This window comes from Populus nigra, chromosome 6 (genome assembly GCF_951802175.1).
Source record: "Populus nigra chromosome 6, ddPopNigr1.1, whole genome shotgun sequence".
NCBI classification, from domain to species: domain Eukaryota; kingdom Viridiplantae; phylum Streptophyta; class Magnoliopsida; order Malpighiales; family Salicaceae; genus Populus; species Populus nigra.
The window spans coordinates 1268855-1291606 of NC_084857.1; the positions used below are offsets into that span (position 1 = coordinate 1268855).

Here is a 22752-nt window from a genome sequence, read left to right on the forward strand (position 1 = left end):
AAATTTATATATGCAGACAGTGTATGTGCATGCATAGGAAGCTTTGTTGTGATTCTAGAGGGAGAGAAGGAGGGTTTTTTTCTACGCGAGGAAATATTTGTGTACCTGCGTAGTTTTGAGAGCCACAGAATTTAGATATCGTTTTATTACTGTATTTTAATAAAACAGATAAAGATAACGAGAGACAGACGAAATATATTTTTCTACGCTTCTAGTTTCTAGTTTTATAAATATAAAAAATTACTTTAAAATATATTTTTTATTTTTTATTTTTAATATTATTTTTTCCATCTTAAAATGTGAACCAAATACAATCTTAAATACAAGTTAAGACTTGATAAGCTAACCTTGATGGATAGCTCAACTAATTAAATCTTCGGTTTACTTTTTAATTGTCACGAGTTCGAGTCTCCTAATGATTACTAGAAACTTATATGGTCGTTAACTTTATAACTCATTAAATTAATCGAGGTATGTATAAACTAACCCAAATATCTACGTTAATAAAAAAAAATTAACAAGTTGGAGCATAGTTTAAAAGGTTGAATTAGGGTAAGGTTTTGATAGCAAGTAGAGTTTATTTTAATCTTTATTTTAAATTAAATTAAAATAATATTATTTTAATAAAAAATTAGTTAGTTTATGGACTAGTTCGATCAGGTTAAATTTAGATTTACCGGCCAATCCTTTATCAACTTGAATTTCTACCGGATAAACCAAGTTTTTTTTATGTATATAATTTAGACTAGTTAATCCCGTATCAGTTGGGACCCGTGTTAAACATCAGGCCATTCCGGAATTTAAAACAATGAATTGAAGAGACAATTCATAGCAGGTCATAACTGATAATTAGTGATAAATCAAGGAGAACTTGTTGTTTGAAAACTGATTTTTGAAAAATTATTTTTTAAATTTTTCTATGTTTATTTGTTATTAAAAAAATTAGTTGATGGAAAATATTTTTTAGTTAAAAGAAAATTTAGCTTGGTTTTAGGAAAGTATTTTTTTTATTTTAGACGGAAAACACTTTTCGAAAATTGTAAAAAATTTAGAAATGTCATATTATTTGCTGATTATATCAAATTTGATCATCAAATTTTTTATTGCTATATATATTTTATTTTGAATATTTTTTTTAATTTCATCGCTTAGAATTTAATTTTTATATTAATTTTGATCTTTATTTTTATAATTGTTATTTTTTTTCCCTTATCATTTTTTAATTGAAATTTTTTTATCTATCAAATTTGATCCTCATTCTTTTGATTGTTACTTATTTTATTTGAAATAATTTATGAAATGTTAATTATTATTATTTTAATTTCTTCATCTTTCAATTTTTTTTATTTTTAGATTTAATCTCTATTGTGTTTATTATTATTTATTTTATTTGAGATAATTTATGAAATTATATTTTATTCAATTTATTCAATTTATATATTGAATAAATTTTTTAGATTTATTCAATTTTTTAATACATCTGATAAATTTAAAATTGTTTATAATTAAAAAATCTTAATTTCAACTGATGTATAAATTTACTCGCCCTGAGAAAAATTGACGAAGAACAAGGCATCTCCTGGGAAGGAAATGTTTCCATGTATCTCCAAGTGGATTTATTTTTTGTCCCATAATCCCCCACTAGTATATATATCATCAAATGTCATATGTGCATACCTAGTTTTATTTATCCATATACGTCTCGGTTTTTTTTAAGTATATGTTATATTTTTCATATTCTTTGTAGAAAATTTTCTTCATATTCTTCATATAATATATCTTTCAATACAATATTTATATGACAAGTCGGTTTTTTTATCGGATAACTGCGTCCTTGAGCCCAAGGTTTAAATTTTTTCATAGTAGCATCTTCGTTGACTTAGACTTTGCTAATGACTAAACTGGCTTGGTTGAAACCCATATTGCAGTGGCTGCTGTGGAATAAACCAATTTAAAAACCTTCACCACTCTTATTTTCAAGCACTCTGTGTTTATTTTCTATATCTAACATTTATACCCCTTTGATGTAAAAAGAAGACGAGCAATGAGAGAGAATGCCTTTTGAGTTTTGAATTTAATAAAAAAAATGCTGCCCGTGTTGAATTTACAATTTTTTTATTTTTTATTCAATGAACTAAAATATCACTTAAATTGCAAGGAAAAGGCATTCTCCAATTTCATAGTGGATAATCTCCAAAATCCAAAATATCTATATGTATTCTTGAATTACGAGATTTAAGAGTGCGAGAACAACATTATCCAATGATTATTTATCGGTAATAATATAGTTTTTTTATATTTTCAAACTATATTTTATATATAAAAACAAAATTCTCATGCTCCGATTATTTTTTCAATTCACGTTTACCCTTTAATTATAAATAAATAACAATGTTTTAAAAAATAAAATAAAAAATAATTTAATTTGATCAAGTTTCATATAAGTTTTGTTAAATTTAACTGGATTAATTCGAGTTTAATAAAATTAATTTTTAACTCATTTTAATATAAAATTCGGATAGGATAGAATAGAGTTAAATATCTATGTTGAAAAGTAAGATAGCAAGTTCTTGTCATTTGGAAACCGATTTCTTTTCAAGGAAAAATACAGTAAATAAAAACTATGGACATTTGCACTCGCGAACATTTAAACGGGCAAATTCGTTGTTTTCCTTTAAACGGGCAGTCCCTTTCTGGCACGGTAAATAAAAACAAAACAAGGGCAGCCACCAGTGGAGACTGGAGTCTGGAGAGAAAATGGCAAGAGCAAGTGGCCGGAGGTTTCGGAGATTCTATGGACATCTGCACTCGCGAACATTTAAATATTAGCAATACTCGCGGCTTTTAGGAGAAGAGGAAGCGCGTGTCAGCTTGTGCATGGACCCTTTCCTTTTCCGCGTGAGGGGATATGGTCTTGGTCGATGTTTTGGAGTCCGAAGGACTTGTTTGGACGAGGATTGAGATGTTCTTGATAAGGAATAAATGCGATGGAAAGGAATTTAATTAGTAGTTGGAATTAGAAATCAGAACTTGTTTGCTTTAAAGTGGTGGGGTTGACGAATTTAATTAGGGATTGAGAAATTTTTGGAAGATAGGATTGTTTTTTAAAGTATTTTTTATTTAAAAATATATAAAAATAATATATTTTTTTATTTTTATAAAATTATTTTTAATATTATTATTTTAAAATGATTTAAAAACATTAAAATAATTTAATTTGAAGCTAGAAAAATAAAAAAATTTAATTTTTTTTAAAAATATTTTGAAATGCAAAAACAAACTGAATTTTTTTATTATATTGTGAATATATTTATTAATTTTTATTTGTTTATTTGTTTATTTGGATGGTTTCCAATGTAAGAAATTGATTTGATATTGCTCTTCTCCTCGATGTTATAAAATTTAAAATTAAGAATTAATATCTGAAAATTTATTATTTTTTTCTGAATATATCAACAGTGGCAAAAATATATATTTTATTTCTCTATGTATTATTGTACATTCAAAATCGTAATTAAATGTGTCTGGAAAAATAATTTGAACGTGATGCTCTTTATTTTACTGATTTAACACGATTAATTAAGTTTCAAAAATCAATGCAAGTAAGGTGGTAAGAAAATCCAATTAAATTGTCACGTACGCAACTCTTTTTTAGCAACTTAAGGTTGCAAATTAAGTATTGATTTGGATTTTAATTCTTTTAACAAAATCAGTGGATACATGATCGTAGGAAAAGAAAAAAAAAAGGCATATATATACGTTTGTAAGGTAAGGCAGTATTTATTTATTTATTTATTTTAAATCGAAGACATGTCCTCGTGTCCTTCATGATTTAAAATGATAAAAACTTATTCTAAGAATATTTTAAAAATATATTTATTTTTATTTCTATAACAAAAAAAATATTTCCTATCATTTCTTCAGAGTTTCAAGAAAAAGAGAACAGCTCGATATTGCAAATGTTTTTTTTTTACTCACTCTGAAAAATGATACAGATATATACAGGAAAGAGAAATCCTATATTATTATCACTTTTAATAAGAAATTAATTTTATTTTATATCTCCTTTACTGGAAATGGATTTCCAAATAAATAAATCAACACACTTGCATTTTTCATTCGTTGAACATTAATCTCTCTTGCAATAAATCTCTTCCCTTGGGAGAAAAAGGAGCTAGGAGATCAGTAACGATTTTATTTTTTTAAAGAGAAATCTGATCAATAAGCTATGAAACATTTAACTCCAGATTTTTTTAAGAAAAAAAAATATCAAGAGAATCTACGAATAAATAAATAATTCCCTTGAATTTTCTTTGACAATATTGCAGTCAAAAGATTCGAACGAGCCATTACGTGCGTAGTTGTTTCCAAATTATAGCGGGACGTTGGACTTTTGAAAGGTCTCCTCTATGAACCAAGGGATAGCGTTCACGTCTGGTGAAGAGATAAATATTCTATCGTGATCCAAAAAAAGAAAAAGAAAAGAAAAATAGTTTGTTTTTTTCACTTGATACTATACAGGCAAGCTCATAATTGAATGTGTAATTAAAAGATATTTTGAACATGGCATTCACTTTCTTTTTTTATAAAATAATATTAAAAAAGCTTTGAGTACGTAAATGGCAATCAGATTCCCACCAAGTTTCAAAATAAAACAGAGTAATAATCTTTTATTTATTTTTCAAAGCCATGCCAGATTTATTAGTGTCATTGTCATACTAAAACAGAAGATTCGGCCGGCATAATTCTTGATTTTTATTTTATTTATTTATTTATTCCTGATTAAGACTCTCCAATCGATCCAAGCATTTCCCCCCCTCTATTCTCTACCACCAGCTATTATGACAAATAATTAATTCGCTGTCATGATGTTGTATTTGCACAAGGCTTTATCCCATGTAACGAGTGGTGGTGGTGCGGGGAGGAGGGCAATTTTGAATCCAACTTGCTCCAGCCTCCAGCTCTTGACCACCGGAGTTTTTCTGTTATTTATTTATTTTATTTACTACTTGGGTTCATTGAAATGCATAATTCAAACAGAAATTCGAAACAGGGAAAGTTAACGTCTTTATTAATCTGATATTCCATGCACTGGTTTGACTAGATCTCGTGCTATGAAGTTTTTCTTGCAGTGGAAGAAAAGGAAGAGGTCAATTGGATGTTTTTAGTGAACAATACCATCGTGAAACTAGGAATTGTGTTCTTCCACGAGTAAAGAAATCAGAAAATTACGAGGTCAATTAACATGTTTTTATTTAAAAATGTAAGAAGAATTGAAAAGTATTAAAAAAACAAATAAGACGGGTGAGGCTTGTACATTTAATTGTTTATATATATCAAAAAATCATCTCAACCCAATAGCTTAAGCTGTTAGGTGATGTCTCAGGATATGATTTATATTATCCTCTAACACACCCCCCCAAGTGAAAGCCCTTTGGGCTTGAAACTTGCACAAGCTCACATTACCTTGTGCTTAATTTTTATTAAATAAATGGGGATGGTCATATTCGAACTCGTGACCACCTGGTCATTAAGGTTCTGATACCATGTCAAAGAATCATCTCAACCCAATATGTCAAAGAATCATCTCAACCCAATAGCTTAAGCTGTTAGGTGAGGTCTCAGGATATAATTTATATTATTCTTTAACAATATAAACAGTAAACAAGTTAATATATATTTTTAATAGTTTAAATAACAATTTTATATTATAAAAGGTGTTATATTCAAACAATAGTGGTGACAATATTCATTTTAACAAGACAAATGAACTATCATCTATAAATGCATGTGCGTCTAGGAGAAGCCACACGCCTTGGCTTTGTTGTAACAAGCTTTATTTAAGTTTTTTTTTTTTACTTTTTTATCTTTTATTTTTCCTCTCAAATAAAATATCATTGCTTAATGTGGGGATTTTATTTTATTTTAATATTGGGTTGATGGTAAATTAATTTTTATATTTTTTTATTATTTTGTAAGATAAAAAAATTGATTCAACCTCTACTAGTAAAGTATATAATTTGAGTTATGAGTTTGGCGAGCTGACCAGAATTAATCCAATATGTTTTTTCTTTTTTTTATTTGATATTATTTATTTGGATATTTTTCAGCCGACAATGTCAACTTGAAGCAATTCTTATATGATTAAATTTAAAACACAAATTAAATAAAAAGTTGAACTGAAAGTTTAAACTGTTATGCTAAATTTAATAATAATATTAAAAAATTTCATATGAGCTAAATATTTATTTTTTATATTCAAAACAATTTTGATTTAAGAGCATGAGGAATAAACAAGTAAAAACAAAAATAGAGGGCAATTGGCCTTTTTAATCAAGGACGATGTTTTTTAGCATTAATTTTTGCTTGAAATTTAAAAACATAAGATTTTAAAAAATAAAGTGACAATTTAATTGGATTTTTTTATCACCTTGCTTGCATTGATTTTTTTTTTTATCTTATGTGCAAAGCTTTGCAACTTACTTTCATGAGAAAAATACCATTTAAGTAACAAATACACTGTTTTTTTTAACACCTATCATTGCTATTATTTTACTTGGCTATTAGAAATAAAAGACTTTAAATATTTTAAGTCATGAATGTTAAATATTTTTTAATATTCTGAATATAACTCAGTAATCCATGCAGGTGTTTAAAAACTATTTATATATAAAAAAAGCTATCAATATCCACCTATTTCTCGTCTTCTTCCTTAGCCATCTTTAGGACGCTGCCACAACCACTGTCGGGTGATAGCTAAGCGGCCAGTGGCCACTAAATCCACTCACCAATGTCTAATTTTACTTTCTTAATCGCCAAATATGTTGCCGTTTTAGGAAATGCAAATTTCTCGGAATTCACTTCGAAAATAAAAAATTGGAAAGATATTAGCAAACCAATATATTTGGTTTTAATATTTTTTTTTCCTTTTAATATATCTTGTCGGCCAGGGAAAAACCGGAACCCAGTGGAAGAGGCTAATGTCGCATAGCCAAAACCAACCAGCCAACGACTAGCGTCTTTCCCTCCTTTGTCCGAAGCAAATCCGAGTTCATAAACTATCAGATCCTCTACCATCTCCCCCTTAAATAAATGAAAAAAATGAGCATAAATAAATGAAAGCTACGCTGACAGACTTTGCTCCGTATGTTAGTCTCAATTAGCCAAACCCTGCCGCACCTGGTTTGCTCTATTTTAGGCAAGTGGTAGCCGAATATTATTAACCATGGCGCACAATCAGACCCAAGTGATCTATCCTGTAAAGTATTTTATTACTTGATGACATAGTAGAAAATCTTGATTTCGATTACGTTCGTGCTAAAAACTGTCTAATTATCTATAATATGGCGTCATGAAACAATTACAATCAATAATTTGTCCAACTAACCCTCGAATCCCCGAGTTGATTAGGTAATTTAACACTTGTTGATCTCTTCGAGATGGCCACTTCGGCATCTCAATGCCTTTCGTGTACAAAAGTAGAATGCCGACGAATTTATTGAGCGCAGCAAGGAAAAAAGCCCGAAGATTCGCGGATAAGAAGTCTTTTGTTAATTGAATCTGTCCAGCTCTCTTGACATGCCCTGTCCCTTCCTTGTGTTTTCTTTCTTCTTTTTGAACGACCACCACCCTTCTTTTCTATTCTCTTTTTATAGAAGAGTAGCTGATCTAAAATTTAAATTAATAGTAGCCACGCAGACTCGGAGTTTAATCTAAAAAATAACTTGATGAATCTATATTAAAACAATATGATTTTATTTTATTTTAAATTTTTTGATGATCCAACCGGATTTGGATAGTTCAGTTAAATTATTAAAAAATTAGTCATGTTATACCAACCCAGTTCAACTAAACATCCAACGCAAAAGAAGCCGCGATCCAATCCAATTAATAAATTGTTTGGAAAAAAAAAAAACCACGATCCTTATCACTATAGTGGTCGTTGTCGTATGTTGTTATTACAAAGTGGACTTCGTGTTTGACTGTTTCATTTTCATCCGAGTGTGGTAAAAAAAGAGCCCAGAAGAATTCATCAGCCCATTGTTGCAGGATTAATTTCCTTTTGGTTTGGTTTCTATCTATTGCTGTCTCCGATACGGACAATGTATCGGGTTTGGTAAACCAAACCAATCTTTTTACAATAATTGCTATACATATACTAGAAAAGAAATGTTATTTTCACGTAGAAATAATATAATTATAAATTTTATCATTTGTTTTTAATGTAGCGTGCTGTAATCATGGTAAAATTGTAATTTTTAGATTTTTTAAAAAGCAAATTTTTTTTATATTTAATATTTTTATCATTTTATACTTGACCTATTTATCATATATATTTTTTTTTATTTTTTTGTAATAATTTTTTGTTTTTTTTTCTTGCACTTTTTTTTTGTTAAAACATATTATTTTCTATTTCTTACACTTTAAATATTTATCACTTTACACTTGACCTATTTATACCATTTTTTATTCCAACTTCTTACTTTTATTTTTTTTGTACTTTGTTTTTTTTTTTATTTTTTTACACTTTTTTCTAAAGTTATTATATAAAGACTAAGAAAATAGTGTTTCACCGTAACAATTGCAACATTGTTCCATTCTCCTGCTGCATTAAAAATTAGCCTAAGATCTTAGATATTTTTATTAACACATATGATCTTTACTGTATTTTATTATATATAAGTATCAATTTTTTTATTCATGGTTATATATTTTACTCGATGTCAAAAAGGATGCTAATAACACATATATATTAATTCTTTTGCATTGAAAAAAAAAAATATTCAACCTGCAACAAAACGAGTTAAATAGACACATTAATATTTTATTTTCTTGCATTTATTGACGCGTATGATTCTTAATATATTTAATTAATTCTTGATTTATAATTAGAATTTTTCTTTTAAAAAAATACATTTGAACAAACTTGTTTATCTATTTTTTCACTAAAAAAATTATCCAAACTGCAACAAAATGATCGTATAAACTGGCTATTGTCCAATGAAACTGACTCTGGCTTCTCTGATCATGCTGAGGTTTCAAGAAAATGGTCTAAAAAAAGGATCAAGTAGGGGAAGTCTAGCGGAGGCTATGAATTTTTGTTATAGAAAATCTAAAAAATAACCAGGACTACTTGAAAGTTGAAACGATTATATATCCACACTTGACATAGAGAATTTCGAGGAGTTTTGATAATTTATTGCTAAATATTATCAAATTGATCAAATTAAATTCATCATTAGATTACTAATTTAAGAGTTTACCTTGAAATGTATATATAATTCTAAACGAATCTTCTAGTTGTGAAACTTACGTTCCAAATCTTGCTACAAACAGGTTTATCAAAAATAAAAAAAGATTTAATATTTGTTTTTTATATGTATATTGCGTGGGCTTTTAGAATTCAAATAATGATAAATGATCGTATACTAGCTGGACCGGAATATTTTAGGTTAATTGGTGCTTGTTTCGTGCCAGGGAAAAAATCCAAGGTTGGAGCCTGAGGCAGCTTGAACGTTCCATGGATACAATAGACTAGCAGAGGCATTAATTAATTAATGTGCCTGTATGGAATTAATTAATTTCTATAATGGCAAAACATGTGCCAGTTAAACAATTAATTCCGAAATTTGGTGGGACATGAAATTGTCTAGACGTGGAAACACGAACAGAGAAAGGAAAAGAAATTGAAGAACAAGAGATTCATTTGGTGTTCTCTACCAAGCTTTCACTAGTCTTCTATAGCCAAAACGAGACGCGGTTTCGGCCATGATTTTGCTTAGTTTCAATTGGATCGACAGCATGCTGATTATGGAAGTTTTCTATTTTTAAATTAATTTGAATCTCGAGTATTGCATCCAGAATAATTATTTCTTTTAATATATCAAGTCAATTTAGAGGATGTATTTTCAAAAATAAAATTTAATTTTGGTTGACACCTATATTAATTCAAATATACCTTAATTAATTTACTTAATTGTTGAGTAAAAGAAAAGCGATTAATATTGTATTTAACGATGGTCATCTATGTTGTTCTCCGCAGAGGTAATTAAAGAATCGTTCATCGGTTTTTTATAAATCGAATCTTGATAAAATTAAAACAAATAATTTGTATAAAATTAAAGGGAAATGATCTCATATGTCTTTATATTTTAGGGTTTGTGTTCAATAAAAAAAAAAACCATGTCTTCAATCTATCATTTCTTTATATTGTTACAGTTAAAAATAACAAAAATACATCACTTGATCAACTACTGTACACAACCAAGTACAAATTTTATATGTTCAGAATACCACCTCGTTTTTTTTTTTAAAAAAAATACAAATTTATTTCAAAACCTATCTTGTGTGTAATAACTTATACATGTAACTTATCAAAACTCAGTGTTAAATCTCTATTTATCAGATTCCAGTTAGAATATCAAACCTTCTTCTCTTACTATCCATCTCTGGATATATAAAATTTAAACTTGTTCGCTTGCAATTCGTATTTTTTACAGTAAAAATCTGACACAATATTAAATTTAATCGGAGATACAACAAATTTTTAATAATAGATTAAATATAATTAAATATATAAAGATAGACTATACATAACCCTTAAAATATAATTTCTCCAAAGACTAATGTATTGAAGCTTCTTTGCTGTTATTTTCATGCGATGGGAAATTGAAATTCCAGTGATCAGTTTTGTTTTTGTTCAAGTTTAGAATATATTTCTTTTAGATAGTTGCCTTATTTATAATTAATGAATAAAGCAAGAGTTAGATTTTTTGGATAATTACTTTGTTGTAAGTAATATATATATTATATTATTGAATATTAAATAATAATTGAATAATGAATATATAAAACTTGATAAATAAAGTATAAATAATTATTTTTTTTACTTGTAAATAATAAATAGAATATCAATATCAATAAACGCATTGTGGATACCATTGCCATCCTCGTCATATATAAGATAAAGGCCAGAGAGGTTCTTAAAAGAATTCAGATTATGTCATTGCAATTTGCTTGTTAATAAATTATAGCTAAAGAATATAAAAAGAAATTTCCAAGTGAAAGATTCAGTTTTTGCTATCTGTCTCCTTTTCTTCAATATATATATATATATATATATATATATATATATATATATATATATATCCCATGGAAGAAGTGAAAGGAAATTAAAATTGATTGTTTAAAAACTTGATTGGGCTAAATCTCTGTTTAGAAACCATCAATTTAATTATGATTGTCATTTTTAAATGATTAGTAGTATTTTAAAAGCTAATATTATATTTTTTTCCCAATGAATCCTAATTTTTTTCAGAAAATTATTTATTTTACTCTCTCTCCATTTTCTCAAGCTCATGAATGATCGTTGACAGTTACTGTAGCGTCACTAATAAAGCTGATCTGGTTATAATGCCGGTAAGCCACATCATTCAATTCCAACCTGACCTGGTGTTTCATGCTGGTTTCAGTGTTACATGATGTTTCCTATGTACGATATTCTTACAGCACATAATGACATGCTCGCGAGCTATTACGTGTTTATAAAATAAATATATTTAATGATATTAAATTTTAAACCAGTATTAAATAAATAATAAAAATTAAAAGTATAATGAAGTAAATATTTCATGACAGAAAAATAAGTTATATTGAAGATCAAAAACTTAGAGACTAAACAAAATGATTTGTAGCAATCTACAGTGTCTTGTGAAAAAAGATACAATGCTTTCGCCACATGATTTAAAATCACAAAGCTAAATTCTCTACCAACTTAAATTAAAAAAAAAACAAAGATAATTTTGGAATGAAAAAAACCCACGAGAAAAAACGTTGTAGCAATTGATAATGTTTTGCGAGGAAAATTATAGTGTTTTTTCTAATAAAATAAAATAAAAAACCATTTAGATAAATATTGTAGCAATCCACGGTATTTTGTGAGAAAAACTATAACGCTTTTCTCGTATAATTTAGTTTTATTGTAATTATAATTCTTAACCAACTCAATATTCAAAAAAAAATCGACAAAGATAATTTTAGAAAAAATCATAAAAAAATCATGTTGGAAATACTTTAGTAATTCATAATGTTTCGTGATGAAAGCTACAATACTTTCCCACATGTTGGAAACACTTTAGTAATTCACATGTTGGATGCAATATAATAAGCATAATGATAAGTTAATTGACAATTATTATCTATTTTATAGACTAAGATTCAAGATTGAGCTGGATTGTTTTAGTAATGACCAGGTAATAAAAAAATTAATTTTCAAATATCTTAATAAATAAAAACTATTCCTACAATAGCCAGTCATTACATCCAAGAGATAAGGAGAACAATTTTTAAAAAAGAAAATTTAAGCTTCTGAACATGTTTAAGGAACTAGCAAACACCGAGATGCTACAATAAAAAAAAAGCAAAATAATTATCAACCATTAAAGTTTTTCTAAAAAATATTTCCTGTGAGAAAATACGATTTTTTGTAAAATGCTCAATAAAAAAAAAGACAACTCAAATACTTAAATTCAAGTAGATTTTAAGCAGATAAAAAGATTCCAAAATTCGTAGCTATTAAATATTTTATCAAAATAAAATATTAAAACTACAAAAACATTCAAGATAAAAAAACTTGGAAATTTACTGATAATTAAAATTTTAAAAACCATTTCATTAATAAAATTATAATTTTTAAAAAATATATATAAAAACATTTCAAATAACTTTGATTTCTATTATGTCTTTGGTTTTTTTTCTCCAAAACTTTCAATGTTTGGGAATTTTTCAAATGTTTATATTTTAGAAACACTAGCCTTCTTATCTCGTAAGTATTTTCAAGATTTTAATTTTTTTTTTTAAAAAAAATTGCATTTCAGGACATTTTAGTTGATAAAAAATAAAATGCAATGAACAAAGCCACTCTGTGCTGGTTGGTTCTATTTCAAGGTCAACGTATACCAACAAGGTCAGGACCACGTAATATTTGATACGTGAGGTGAGGCAGGAAAAGAAAGTATCATTTTATCTGCATTAATATCTGGTGCTAAAATGAAATAAAACTAAAATTAATTTATTTCTTGTTTCATGGTTAGATTTTCATGCCTCCTCTTTTAGTTTTGCATCCTTGATTCTTTCCATTTTAATCGTATTTTATCCAATCCCATCCACCCTGTAATAATTGAGGATAAAGCAATGATACTTCATGATCGTATATCTTAGGCTCCATTAGATTTTCTTTTTTTTTTTTAAAAAAAAACTATTTCCCACGTTTTCAAGTGTTTAGTGATTTTTTTGAAAAATAAAATAACAAAAAATAATTTCAATTTATTGAATTTTTTTTTTTGCAAGATTCATTTTTTGACAGGCAAAAAGGCTATAACATATCCACAATCAATCGAAAGCATGGATGTCATTATGGAGTCGCCATGAGATTTGCATCAATAGAAGGCAAAAAGCCTATCTGAGGTTTTTTTTTTTTTTTTTATTAATTATGAATATCTCGAATAATTTATATATAACTCGACTAATCTCTTGAAACTTTAAAATTAATAACTATATAAATTTCTAGTGATTATGAGATTTGTAGCACTTGAACTAGTAATTTCTATAAAACAAATTCAAAATCTGATGTTTTTAATTCCCCTTGTTTCATATAATCGTGCCCTTTTTCTCAATTCTCGTACACAGATAGAGCCAGTAAAGAAGTAGAACTGGGCCAAGAGGCAATCAAACCATAGCATTTTCCTTTAGATTATTTGAGTCAGTAGTCGCAATTAAAAGCCCAAATTTAACCAGTTGAAAGCCCATTTTCTAAACCAAGAAGAATGATTTGCTATCTAAGTATATGCATACATGCAAATGTTGGACCAAAGAGCATAACAATGGTATTTTCTCATAGTTAATAAGCCCGATTTAAAAGTTTTACCCGGTACAGATTATGAGATGAATTAATTAATTTAAGTCAACCAGTTTTTTTTTTAAAATCAAAACTATGTTATTTTGATTTTTTTAAAAAAGAAGGCAAATCAGCAGATTTTGAAAAGAAAAACTTGGTTGCTGGTGAATTGAGCAAGAGAGGCAGGTCTCGAAATCTAACTACATCTGGGGTCTAGTAAAATGGTACGGACATGCCATGGATTGTATGGTTTACAAGTTAGGTATGGTGCTGGGGTTTAGTAAAATGGTCCGGACATGTCATTCATTGTATGGTTTACAAGTTTGGTATAATTAAGGTGCCAGCAATGCGATTGGAGAATATTTTTTAAAAAAATTAACTTTTTTTTTGTATTTTTGAATTATGTTAATATATTAATATTAAAAATAAATTTAAAAAATATTATTTAAACATATTTTCAATAAAAGATTGATAGAGCAACCTAGCTAGAATATAAAAAAAAACACAACTGTCTACAAGGTAAGTTAGGAAATGATTTACCAGTCGTCCTGTTTTTCACAGCCATCAAAGCGCCTGGTCGAGTAGGCAGAGACCTTTTGCATGCCAAAACTTTTCCAGAGATCGCCTTGGATTGAAATAACAGGGAATATACAGCAGTTGACAGATCCAAAATGGCCGAGCTACCTAAACCACTTTCCCCTAGACGAAAAGAAATAAGAATGTCTGGCTTGCATGTGTCAAGCATATATATATATATATATATATAGAGCTATAGAACGAGCCATGATCAAACTCGTATTTTGAGCATGATTGAGCCATGCGGTGGTAGAATCTAGTGAACCGGGCATATTGCTTGCTCCTCTCGTGATAGTGTGGAGCTCTCAAAACTACCACCATTGGAATTCGTACTAGTAGAAAGGAGGATTTTTCTTGTTACGGTAAAAAAGGTAAGATATTTGATTGCTTGGCTAGAAGCGAGAACAACGACAATAAAATACATGGCTATTATAGACATGAGCTGGAATGATTAAACACAGCACAGACAGCAGAAGACTTGGATGCATAGACCAAGCTAGCTAGTAACCGAAGCTTAGCATTGATACCACCATGCTTACTAAAGGAACAGTTATGTTGTCATCTACTACCTCTGTAATTGGAAGGGACTCTACAGCAGTTGCCACTAAAGCCACTAAAGCCACTCTCTGAATTGTCCATGTCCAATCCAACTGGAAATATCCGAGGGCTGAATAGTAAAACAGCATCCTAGTTGTCAAGACAACAAAGAAAAAAAAGGTCTAATAAGTATTTAATGGTACGCAGTAGTTTATTACAATATGACATGACTGGTTAGAATTTTAGGTGATCTGAAACACACCCAGTAGAAATCAAGAAGCCACAGATGAACATAGATATGCTACCAGCCCAGCTCTTGTGTTGATTGTAAGGAAGCTTCAATGACCCAAATCTTCTACCGATTATATCAGCCACACCTAAAGACCACTAAAGAAATCAATCGATAGCTTTAAGCAGGAAGAGATAAGCACAGAGTCTGGAGTTTGAACAACGCAAATTTATGAGGTTTTTAGGCTTTACCATCCCCACCACACATCATGGCCAAAGAGATCACCCCAGTTGGAGACTCACGCCAAAAAACAAGAGCACACAAAATCAATATCAAAACATAATACAAAGGTCCTCTCAGCAACTCCCTGTTAGAAAAAACAACAAAAGATCATCAGCTTTGCTTGTTCAGAAGAGGAACGAAAAGCCCATAAATAATCAATGAGATAATGAGAAAAATTACTGCGGATTTCCTTCTCGAGTAACAGATTTAATGAGCCCTTCATCAGTAACCAAAGAGAAGCCATTTACAATAAGCCTTAAGCAATTCACAAGAGGTACTACAGAAGCTAAGTAGCGAGCCTGTGTTGAGGTGCTATTCTAGGATCAAACATCACGAAGAACTGAGGTATAAGTTAAAGCAAGAAAAACTCAAATCACAAGATAATCCCAAGATTCAATTTTGGAGGTTGAATTTCAAAGAAATCCCACTAAGGATTGATACCTGAAAATAGGCCAGCAAGCAGCAAAAAGCAAGCCCGAAAGTATATGAACTAGTTTTCTGCTCAAACTCTGTTGAATGAGATTTCGCTGAGTGAGGGTATCAAAAGCGCGAACGAGACTGTAAGCACCAGCAAGTACAGTAGCCGTGGCACCGGCGTCTTGAAGTAGAGGCACGGTGGCGGAAATGACGGAGGAGCGAGGAATGTAAGGAGGAAAGGAAACGAGACGTCGGAAAGGAAGTACTGGTGGATTGGGCAAGTTCCAGTGAGGAGGCGGAGACGGAGGAGGGGAGAGGTGGATAGTGGTGGTGTATTTGTGTACGTGGCGGCGTAAAGAAGAGTGAGAGAGGGTAAGAGTGCAAGACGAGAGGGCCATAGATTTTCGTTTGGGCAATGGGCGGCCTGGGGTATCTTTCGTATTGGTTTGATGCCTATAATGGCGACTGCTTGCCCTCCTCTAGGCTGTCTTGTGGCATTATTTCATCAAGTCAAATTAAATCACATGTAAAATTAAATTAAATTATATTATTTAAAATATTTATAAAATTTAATTTAATTAATAATTTTGATTATTTTGCCTTTTCAACTGGACTAGAAAATTATTTATTTTTATTCTATATTACAAAAGATATATTTAGCTCTCTTCTCTTTACTTCAAAGCAACATTTTTTCTGTTCTTTGTAGTATCCTCAAATAAAAAAAAAATAATCCTTAAAAAATATCACCGAAAAAAGCAACAATTTTCCTTTGTATTTATTCACAGGAGGTATTGTCTTCTTCAAGAACCTGGCAATTATGTGATAATGATAATAGTCTCATTAAAATTAACACTGAAAATGCTTCAGGGAAGATAGTTCGCATCACACAAACCCCTGTATCCAATCGAACATCAGCAGTATAATTCATGGAGACGAGTCCATAATTTATCATTGAGAGCAGAAAGATGACTAGCATAAACCGCATAGCACAACCATTACAGCCCAGCATGATCCACCACCGACAAAAGTTAAACATTGAACAAAACGTGAATCATCTGAGAATTCCATAAAGCCTATATACCAGCGAACCCCCTGCCATCCACTCTAACAACAGTGTCGAAACGCAATGCAGTGGAAACCTCCTCTGCTCTGACCAATGAAATATGAGTCCCGAGTAGGAAAAATGAGGTTTGCATCTTCTCCCTAGTTCACCAATAATATATAGTCTTGAAATCCTGTTTCCCTGCACCTGTGCAGTTCCAGCACATAATGTTGTGATTACTCGTAAAAATACATGTAAGAGGAAAAAGGAACCGATACCGAACAATGATTAACGATATATATCCTTCATGACAGTGGCCGAAACACAAGAATCATCATACATAGCAACTTCATTGGTCACGTCCCGAACAAATGATGAAGAGAAGAAAGCGGGTATTTCTTGACACAAGAACAGCACTAAAAATGTTCAAGTTTTTGCGGGTACACTTTATAAAAGCCGGTTCTAAAATAAGTAAATATTATAGCTTTTCTCAAAACAATGTTTTAATTAAAAATGAAATGTATATTCAAATAAATTTAAATTTTAAACCATCCATTTTTCAAAACTGTTGTAAAAAAGCTGTTATTCAAACCTTCGACTCTTAACACGTTATTTCCAAGAGAGGAATAATGAAAATTGAAGTCTAATTCTGACCCATGTTTTGATCGTACAAAGTAATGAAACCATCAAGATTTTTGAATGCATTTGTAGCTATAGTTAAACAACATACATTTTAGTTAATGGTAAGACAAAATTGGAGTGACAGCAAAAAACACAGTAGCTTGAAAGGGGCTCTGAACAATTATGCCGTTGCTTTCTTACGAGCAAATCTTTGCAAAGCCGTAGGTAACGAAATTTCCTCGCTGATTTTCTGCTTCTTTTTAGCCACCTTTTCTTCCTCTTTCATTTGTTGGTCCAAGAAAGGTTTCTTGGCCCTTACAACAATCTCCTTTTTCTTTACTGCTATTTTACTTGGCTTATTCTTCCCCTTTGTTTTCTTCTTAATGGCAGTTCCCTTGGCTGCTTCAACAGCAGCTTCCATATCCGCCTCCATCTCCTTCTTTGTTGGTTTCTCTTTCTTCTTTGCTGACTTCACCGTACCAATCTTTGAAGGGTCCAGCATAATTGTCTCGGGGGGGAGCTTGTCGAGAAGAGAGTGAATTTCCTTCTCTCTTCGTTGTTTAGTAGTTTCAAATGGGTTTGCTAACCATGTGTCAAAGTTGGGTTCCCCTGAACCTGGGATAAGAATTGAAGACCATCCCGTGGAGTGCCCTATGCCTAGAACATCTTCGTATGGTCGAAATGCAACTTTCCCTATCTGATAACCTTTCACAATAGAATGACCCATATGTCTGCTGTAATTCCGTGATCCAGAGAAATCTCCAAAAACCTGAACAAACGATCCAGTCCCAGCAGCTAGTAAACCTTTTTGACTGAAGTCCAAGGTTTTTGCATGGCCTCTTATAGTTTGGAGAACCTCAAATTTCCTCACGTCCCAAATCTTAATTTTCTTTTCCTTGCCAGACGTGGCCATGAGATGGCCATCAGGATGAAATGCCATTGCTGTGATAGGCCCAGGATGACACAGCATCTTGACAAGGGGAACCGCACTAGTGGGCTTCCACATGCTTACTGTACCACCTGAATGACCCAAAGCAACAACCCCATTGAAAGAATTGGCCTGCATCACATCAGTACGGCCTAAACCTGTCCGGAAATTGCTTATCATCTCACCCGTTGTAACATCTTGGTATCGCAGCTGCCCAAATTTGTTTATTGACGCCAAGAGAAAGTGGTTTTTCAGAAACTGAAGCCTTGTCACTGCACCATGTTCCTGTAAATAATGTAACTTAATCGCATACTTGTGCATTTATATAAACATTTGGAATTGTGGAGTGCAACAAAGAATTAAACTTGAAATTTTCATAAAAAATCAAGTACATAGCAGTGCAGTATGGTGAACCCTGATATTCAAAGGAAGTGTACTGCCATGCAGGATGGTGTGACCAATCTTGTGATGGTGCAAAGACAGTCAATGCAAGCAAAATAAATTGAGTTCAAGGACTGATTGACAGAAAGTAAGCCCAATTGCTTTGTAATGAAAAGAAAAATCATACCAGTTCATTTAGACACAAGAAATGATACTGCAAAGTTGTGTTATATCAGGTTAAATATTTAACTGGGTCTGGCAAAGTTGCTGACATAAAAAAGCCTCTGCAGCTTAAAGATATATAAAATTCATCAAAAGACAATCCACTGACCTTTAAACAATGAAGTTCGACACCATCTCTGTTATAAATATATGGGTACCTATCATAACTCGAAATTATTAGCTACATATAAAGTACATTAAAATGTTCAGTCTTGTTTGGGCAAGTAGTTATAAATTATACATGTTTTTTTCTGGGAAAAAAGCCATACTTTTTCTGGGCAGCGGCAAAGAACAGCTCATTGTGCAAAAACACAACATCACGCACTGTTTCTCTAACCTGAAATAATAAAATTAATTAGCACACCATCTAATTTCCGGTCAAGGCCTAAATGGCCTGGTAAAGAAAAATACCAGTAAAACATATCAAATAACGGTGGCATATAAATATCCATTCAAGGCCTAAATATCCTTTATATAATAGGTCTCATCTAGAACCCAATTGCATCTCATTAAGCTTGGCAACACCAGGACATACCTGCATCTCTTTAATTAAGCTCATATTCTTCATGTCAACAACAGCCAAGTGCCCCTTGCGACCAGCAGCTGCCATGTATCGACCACTTGAAGTAAAATCCAGAGTGTATGGACCAAAATCTGCACATTTCAGTGAAAATAAAGGAAGTTTCAGAAGTTTTTTTTCACGACATTAACCTGACAGTCAAGAATGTTAAGAGGATTGGATTTTTTTTTCAAAATCTGCACAGTTTAATTCCAGGCACGAATGTTACATAACTGACAGTCAAAGAAAAAGGTTTGGATTTTTTTTTCTTAAAGAAAAAAAAAAGCAAACTTAATTAAGAGGAAATATGGCTCAAGAATTTTACAAACAGAATTTTGTGCTCTTGGAATAACCATAGTTTCAGGATTAATTAGTGTTCGTAAGAAAGACCTAGCACAGCATGGATAAGAAAATATGCAACGTTTTCCTGAAAGATATTCAGAAAAGTCGCACTATGATTTCCAGCATTTCTTCTCTCTGCTTGTTCTTTTATGCAATCCAAATTGACATGTGAAATGATGGATTCAAATGCATATGGCATGCATTGCTAAGTTATTCACCAAGTGAGCCAGGAAAGTTGCAATGAAGTTGCCTTCATAAACATTCCTGGCTAAAACAATTTTTGATTGTAAACCAACCATTAGAAAGAAATCACATAGCAGACATGAACCTGGCAAGACTATATCATATTGATTCTTTGCGCTTGAGATATCAACTTCACGGCCGATTGTGTCCTGTTTGATCCTCCATGTCTTCTCTATACCCTCAGCCTCGAGATAGCCTCCCTCACTTGGCAAAAGCCACTGATTAAAAGATCACGTATTATGAAGTACTCAAATATAAAAATAGAAATGCAGTGTATTTTCTGCCAGAGAACAGTGGAAGGAATGGCATACAAAATCCAGTAGACATGGAACAACAAGAAATTAGTATCTCGGACCACAAATAAAGCATTTTAAGGAACAAAGATATACCCTATTAACATGTGACTCATAAAAGAAATTTGACCAATTAATTTTTTAGAACTAGAGAAGTGAAGAAAAGGAGAGTAATTATCCACCTTTTCAGTCTTGGCTGCGGCTTTTGCAGATTTTCCATATAAATTTTCTCTATCATAAAGTTGACCCTTGAGCTTTTTGTCTTTTAAAACCTGTAGATAGGGAGAATCAAAATCAAAATGCAATAAAAAAAACCCTCGGAAAAGAAAATGTTCTTCGACTGGAAATGTTGAACACCAATTTCTGACCTCCAAATCAGCTCCTTCTCCTCTAAGATACTTCTTTACTTTCATATCCAACTCGTGAGATAATTCCTGCAAACAGAAACTGACCACGATCAGTTCCTATAGTCTTAAACAAACATATAAGCAAATAACAGCTATAACAATCAACAGGTTACAAAAAAGCTAAGCGATTGCATTAAAGCCAACCATTTCAACAATTGAAGCATGGCTATTTTACTGTAAATCAAAGAAACGAATTACTTGTTCAGGAGGAGGCAAAATATCCTCAGGGTAACCATTTTCTTGTTTCGCACCCATCTGTCCACTTAAATTTTATGTTCCAAACCTGCAGAATCAAGATAGCTACCAATTAAGCACTCATTATTCACAGAATACGTATACTGCATAAATAGCCAAAAAATATCATCCAGCAGAATTGCATGAATTCAACATCAAGCAAACATACATTGAATACGCAAACCCATAACTTTCAAGTTAATTAATGCCAAAAAATCCATATTAAACGTTACATTTACAAACTTTGGAACGTGAAAGCAAGAAAAACCACAGAATAAAAGCTAGAAAAATAAAACCCAGATGAGCTAAACACAACTAATTGGATTACCGTTTCAAATTTTCTCAAAAAACAAACAAAAGGGTACATCAAAAGTTAAACAGAGATATCAATACTAGCCCAGGAAATAAACTTTATGTGCGCAACTTGTAACACGCCATTACACAAAACCAAGCTAGAGTAAACAGGTATAAAACAAGCCAGTGCACAGACAAGTTAACGAAGAAATTGTTTCAAGGGTTAGTGTTGATACCCGTGAATGTTATAGTACACTTTCAGAAGCAGCAGACTACTTGGAGGAGATATGCTTTTAGGGTTTTTGGTAAAACAAGGAAAAAGGCAATATCTTTATGCATGCAGTTCAATATTACTTTCTTGCTGGACGCAAGGTTGATGAAAATTGTAGCAACCGTCTGTGCCTGAGTTGAAACATGATCTGCTATTATGGAGGTTTTTAGGGTTTTGCAGTTTCAGTTTGGCCGGGTTGTGGAATTGGTAGGAAATGAAAGAAAATAGAGTTGGGCTTTTATCAATATTGTGGGCCTTCTATTGGGCTTGGTATTGTTCTTTCCTGGGCTCCCTGTACCTGTTATTTGCCTACCTGCCCAGTACCAAAGGGAGCCCAGCCCTCTTTATCTTTAGATGGTTTTTTTTTTTATCGATTATTTTTTAAAAGAAATTGACTTCGACGTTTTTTTATTCGTTAAAAGGACTCCAACTTGAAATCCTTTGGGGGGAGGAGGGAATTGGAGAATTAAGAGAACAATTAATTACCAGGAAGAAAATAGGTGGGGCATTTTATAAACTAGGTTTCTATCACGTTATTCAATTATTTTATATTATTTATAATTTTATGTAGTTAGTAGACTGTAAAATATGGAAAATGATACTATCCTATTTTTAAGATAAAGTGTTTTTTTTTAAAAAAAAAATTGTGTTTTCCCCTTGATTAGAGATGAGGTGGAATTTTCATGTTGGAATCCGTTTGCTGTGTGGTGAATTGAATCTGTGTTTTACTTTAATTGTAATTTTCAAAATACTTTGTTAATTAATACATCATATAAAATTTATTGAAATTTTAATTGAGAAAAAAATTATAATTTATAAAAAAATAATTTGTTTTTGAAAATCATGATAGCAAAAATTACCACAATACGTGTGTGTGTGTTTTTGTTTTAAATTGTGTTTACGTGTGTGTACTGGTTATTTAACTTGTGTTCCATCATGAGTTATAAATTGTTTTTTTCAGAAAAATATTGTGTATATAA

The 22752-nt window shown here is 30.9% G+C and overlaps 2 protein-coding genes across 3 annotated transcripts; both read right to left on the reverse strand.

The window, feature by feature from the left end:
• Window positions 1-14803: 14803 nt before the first annotated feature.
• On the reverse strand, window positions 14804-16415 carry LOC133696455 (probable phytol kinase 1, chloroplastic). Of its 2 annotated transcripts, XM_062118644.1 has the most exons (5): window positions 15960-16414; window positions 15699-15830; window positions 15488-15603; window positions 15270-15384; window positions 14804-15157 (listed from the first exon to the last, which is right to left on the reverse strand). In XM_062118644.1, the coding sequence occupies exons 1-5, from the start codon at window positions 16331-16333 to the stop codon at window positions 14971-14973; spliced, it is 924 nt and encodes a 307-aa protein (XP_061974628.1). In that variant the 5' UTR covers window positions 16334-16414; the 3' UTR covers window positions 14804-14970. The 2 variants fall into 2 exon arrangements, with proteins under 2 accessions (XP_061974628.1, XP_061974629.1); XM_062118645.1 differs by lacking the exon at window positions 15699-15830 and having other exon boundaries at window positions 15960-16415.
• Window positions 16416-17604: 1189 nt separating this feature from the next.
• LOC133695632 (probable U3 small nucleolar RNA-associated protein 7) lies at window positions 17605-21971 on the reverse strand. The gene is made up of 9 exons (XM_062117543.1): window positions 21738-21971; window positions 21172-21256; window positions 20935-21000; window positions 20749-20838; window positions 20359-20491; window positions 19665-19783; window positions 19399-19466; window positions 19239-19287; window positions 17605-18811 (listed from the first exon to the last, which is right to left on the reverse strand). The coding sequence occupies exons 2-9, from the start codon at window positions 21226-21228 to the stop codon at window positions 17780-17782; spliced, it is 1614 nt and encodes a 537-aa protein (XP_061973527.1). The 5' UTR covers window positions 21229-21256; window positions 21738-21971; the 3' UTR covers window positions 17605-17779.
• Window positions 21972-22752: the final 781 nt, after the last annotated feature.